The 5,000-nt window shown below is 40.1% G+C and overlaps 1 protein-coding gene across 3 annotated transcripts in view; it reads right to left on the reverse strand.

Annotated features, from left to right (window-relative positions):
- The window catches only part of ACE (angiotensin I converting enzyme), a 147,178-nt gene that overhangs the window by 22,632 nt on the left and 119,546 nt on the right, over positions 1-5,000 (reverse strand). For all 3 annotated transcript variants that reach the window (XM_056548167.1, XM_056548166.1, XM_056548165.1), the window contains exons 21-22: positions 3,826-4,049; positions 18-162 (exon numbers count right to left, since the gene is read on the reverse strand). In XM_056548167.1, coding sequence (XP_056404142.1) covers positions 18-162; positions 3,826-4,049 — 369 coding nt within the window. The remainder of the gene's footprint in view (positions 1-17; positions 163-3,825; positions 4,050-5,000) is intronic.

Consider the following 5,000-nt stretch of genomic DNA (forward strand, 5'->3'; position numbering starts at 1 on the left):
TTCCTAACAGAACTGACCTGAGGTTCCACCACTGCTGGTTAAACTCAGATTCTGGGGTTCTTCCATCAAACACTTTCCAACGCCACTGATCCATCAAGTATCCAAAGGGCAGGAAGGCTATTTTATCCAGGGCAATGCTCATAAGGTAGTTGATGTCACTTTCTAAGAGGAAACAAAATAACATTTTAATTAGAAACTAATTTACACTTGTGCAAACAAAAATGTGATGCACTATGGTCCTTTAGAAAAGTTCTCTGGAAAAGCTAAATCAGCAAACAGATTTGAGCCCTACTATAATGCTAAAGTTTTTTAATTACATCATACATCAGCTGTTACAAAAATATGTGGGGTGCACCATGACAAAATTCAAAAACACATTATGAAACTTCTTAGCAGCTAAGCTTAATTCATCATCCCGTTCCATCCATCTGAGCACCACAGGGGGCAGTAGATGCTATGCAAGTCGTACCTATAAAACATGTGACTAAGCACATGGTAGGTAGGGGCTGGCACAAAAAGTTGCTAAGCTGGGAAGTATATTAGATTATTGTATTCTGAGAAGTGACACATTATGCTACATACCGTAGGTAAGATACAAATATGTATGGATACAGCCTTTTGCTTTTTCTGCATGGTTATACTTCTATATTGCTATGGTTTTTTTTTCTAGGAAGCATTAATTAGGTGTCACACGGATAGTGATGTAAACTAAGAAAGGTTCTGTAGTTTGTAATTATTGCTATACATCTAGTGTTTAGTTATAACATGCTAAGAATAACACCACAATGCTGAAACACTCTAAGCTGGCTAAAATGCAAGTGTGTACATGGTTTTATTTGCTGCAAGGTTTTTAAAACTTCGAATAAAGAGTTGAATTTTTGGGATCTTTGGACTTAAAAAGAAAATCAGGTTTCTAGCACAACAGAAATTCGTACATTGATAAACTTAAATATACACAGGCACTGTGTATATTTAAGTACTTCAAAAAGGAAATTGCCTTTTGCCAGATAAAAATAAAAATAAAAATTAAATAAAAAAATCCAAAAGATTTAAATGGGCACTGTCCCTTGGAAAAACTTTTGACATGGCAAAACTTTTTAAATCGGCAGAGGTCTGAGTGTTTGAACCTCCACAGATCAGGAGAAGGAGTCAGAAGTCCGTGCTCAGCTCGTTTTCTCCTGACTCTCCCGTGATCAAGACACACTCTTAATGTAAGTCTACGGAGAGTGTTTCAATCAGGTGACAGAGCAGGGAGAGGAGCGAGCAGGCTTCTCCCGGTTTGTTCTTTTGAGCGGGGAAGTTTTGAACACTCAGACTCCCACCGATCAAATCTTTTGACGTGTCTCTAGGACAGGTATGCCTTAAAAGGGGAAATTATTTTTGTTTTTTCAATCAACTGGTTCCAGAAAGTTAAACAGATTTGTAAATTACTTCCATTGAAAAAAATCCTTCCAGTACTTATTAGCTGCTAAATACTACGGAGGAAATTCTTTTCTTTGTGGAACACAGTGCTCTCTGCTGACATCTGTCCATTTTAAGAACTGTCAAGAGTATTAGAAAATCCCCATATAAAACATATGCTCCTCTGGACAGTTCACAAAATGGACAGAGGTGTCAGCAGATCGCATTGTGCTCGTGATGTCAGCAGAGAGCTCTATGTTCCAAAAAGAAAATAATTTCCTCTGTAGTATTCAGCAGCTAATAAGTACCTGAAGGATTAAGATTTTTAAATAGAAGTAAATTACAAATCTGTTTAACTTTCTGGCACCAGTTATAAAAAAGAAAAAAAAAAAAGTTTTCCACCGAAGTATCCCTTTAACCACTTTAGTAGCAGGGCGCAAAGGCGTACCTGTATGCCCTTGGTCCCTAAGGACCAAGGGCGTACCTGTAAGCCCGTGGGAATTTCGGTCCCCGCCAAGCTAATGATATCAGCAGGCACCCCGTGCAAATGCCCAGGGGTAAATGTGCATGTCTGCGATCACCAGTGAATTCACACCGACGATTTAGGGTCATACGGGTCTCCAATGACCCGGAAAATAAGGGGGATCTGGGTTGTCCAAGACACCACGATCCCCCTGAAGGGATAGGAGTGAGGTGGCAGGGGCGCCACCCCTCCTATTGGTCGTTCAGAAGCGACGACCAATAGCAGATTGGGGGGGGGGGGGTGGAGTTAACATTCGGTTCCTCTGCTCCGCCCACCCACTGTTGTCCAGGCAGAAAGGGGGAACCGACGGGGACCGGCGCCGATGGTCCACTTACCCATCGGCGGCAGCAGAGGACAGCGATGCGGCTCCCCAAATCCTACAGAAGCCGGTGAGTTGCTTAGCAATATCTGGAGGGCTACAGTTTGGAGACCACTATACAGTGGTCTCTAAACTGTAGCCCTCCAGATGTTGCAAACTACAACACCCAGCGTGCCCACACAGCTGTTTGGGCATGCTAAGATTTGCAGTTTTGCTGTCCTGGCACCATAGGGGCTTCCTAAATGTGACATGCCCCCCAAAAATTATTTCAGCTAAATTCACTCTCCAAAATCCCACTGTTGCTCCTTCCCTTCTAAGCGCTCTAATGTGCCCGCCGACCACTTGACATACACGAGGTATTTCCTTACTCAGGAGAAAAAGCCCCCCAAAATTTGTAACCCAATTTCTCTTATTGCCCCTTGTAAAAATTCAAAAACTGGGGTCTACAAGGGTACTGGGGTCACAACAGCAAGTGTTAAAATAAAAATAAAAATTGAAGATTTTCAATTTTCTCCTTCACTTTGCTGCTATTCCTGTGAAACACCTAAAAAGGGTTAAACTTTCTGAATGACATTTTGAATACTTTCAGGGGTGTAGTTTTTATAATTGGGTCATTTGTGGGGTATTTCTAATATGAAGGCCCTTCAAATCCACTTCAAAACTGAACTGGTCCATGAAAAAATTCAGATTTTCAAAATTGTGTGAAAAATTGGAAAATTGCTGTTGAACTTTGAAGCCCTCTGATGTCTTCCATATTTTCCTTACAAGCAGAGAGCTTCAAAGTTTCGAAAAATGCTAAATTTTCAATTTTCTCATCACATTTTGGAATTTTCCACCAAGAAATGATGCAAGTATCGACAAAAGTTTACCAATAACAAAGTAGAATATGTCACAAAAAAAAGTGTCAGAATCAGAAAAGTAAAAGCATCCCAGAGTTATTAATGCTTAAAGTGACAGTGGTAAAAAAAAAATTTAAAAAAATAAAACACTGGTTCTAAGGTGAAAATGTGCTTGGTCCTTAAGGGGTTAAAGAAAATGTCCAACTTTGTGATAAGTTTTCTAAACTATATAACCCCTTTATAAAATCACCATAATATATATGAATTAAAAAATGTTCTAATAGTGTATAAGAGGGTCCAGTGTTTAGGTTCCCTCTCTCGGGCAGAGCAGGTACAAAGAGCATCTCTCGCTATGGAGGACCTTTAGGTCGTGGTGGTGCTGCAGGAAAAATGAACACATACTGCCGATTACAGCTGATCAGCAGAGGAAAAAAACATTGTAATCTACTTATTGTTAGGAGAGATGTTCTGTAGACATTACCAAAAGCAGAAATCCCCCTTATTATAGTGCAGTGTTTTCTAGACCCATTATCAAAAGCCATGAACTGTTCATTCCCTTAGTTTAGGAAAACCCAGATATAATGCATGCACAAATGTGACAGTTTCCCCATCCAATAAAAAGAATGGTATCAATAGAACTAGGCTCCACTGTACCATTATTGTCCACCACAGTTCTCAAAACATAATGTTTACAGCTACATAATGTTAACACTATGCAGACACCCTTCTGGTATTTTTCATACCTGCATTTTCCTCAAGTTTCTCTAAAAGACCAATTGAGTGGAGATGTTTTGGGGTGGAAACAGACAGGGCCAACACGTCACCAATAGCCTCATGGAACCCAGGATTAGCTCCTTCTCTGAAGGTAACTGGTTGATCCTTGTACTGTAGGAAATACTGAACATGACCCATCTCATGATGTACGGTGATGAGGTCATCCATGTTGACTACTGTGCACTGCTTAATTCTAAACGACAGACACAAAGTGAGTTAGATGGCCCATATATAATCCCAATAAAGAAAAAAACAAAACACCTGTCTTTTGAATATACATAAACATTTCACAAAAGTTGGAGTTGTACTCTTCAAAAGTTCGGTCCCCACCAGTTGTTTTAGGTGAAACTAGTTAGTTGCAATCCAGCACTGAAATAAGCCCCTAAACAGGTTTATAAACACTACTCAAGACCTCTAAAGCCCTGTAAAAACTATTTGACAACATTCCTAGCAATGTTATATAGTGGTTTTAAGGCTCACAGCTAACATTGTTTAATGCACTTGCAGAATTTTTAAGCCTTTTAAAAGTAAAATAAAGCTGCATAAAAAGTATTCCTGAATGTCGATATATGCCTACCAGTGTTATAATGTACACAGGAGGTATCGGAAGATGCAGTGACTTTTCCAAGCATGCCAAAAATTATCCATTTCTGGGAGTAACAACAGAATTGGTGTCCCAAAATAGTGAAGAAATAGCTTTTGTATAAAAATGAGAAAAAAAAACATCCTTTTTTAGGGATGATGGGTTGTGTATGTGTAGGCCTGGCTGGAAGTATCAGAAGCAAGGGTGATGATGGATTGGTGGGAACTGTAGTAGCTGCGTACAGCAGGAGTTGGCGGACTGGTGTTACAGAGCATGCCTGCCGCACTGAAAACTATCTCTGAAGCTACACTGAAGGGAGGACAAGACAGAACACCCTTGGCAAACTGGACAAATTCTGGCCAATGGTCTAAGAATTTAAAGATGCCAGCGCTGCTACTCTCCCTTGCAGAGGGAATGGAGCATTGACTCAGCAGAGAGCTAAGACAGGACCCTCATTCAACAGGTGTTCGGTGCTTGAAAGCCATAGCAAGCTAGTTGCATAGCCTTTTTTCTTATAAAAATCCAATTTAGCCTTCTATAAAATTTCCCTCATTCTGGCTT

This window comes from Hyla sarda, chromosome 12, assembly GCF_029499605.1.
Source record: "Hyla sarda isolate aHylSar1 chromosome 12, aHylSar1.hap1, whole genome shotgun sequence".
Taxonomy (NCBI): Eukaryota; Metazoa; Chordata; class Amphibia; order Anura; family Hylidae; genus Hyla; species Hyla sarda.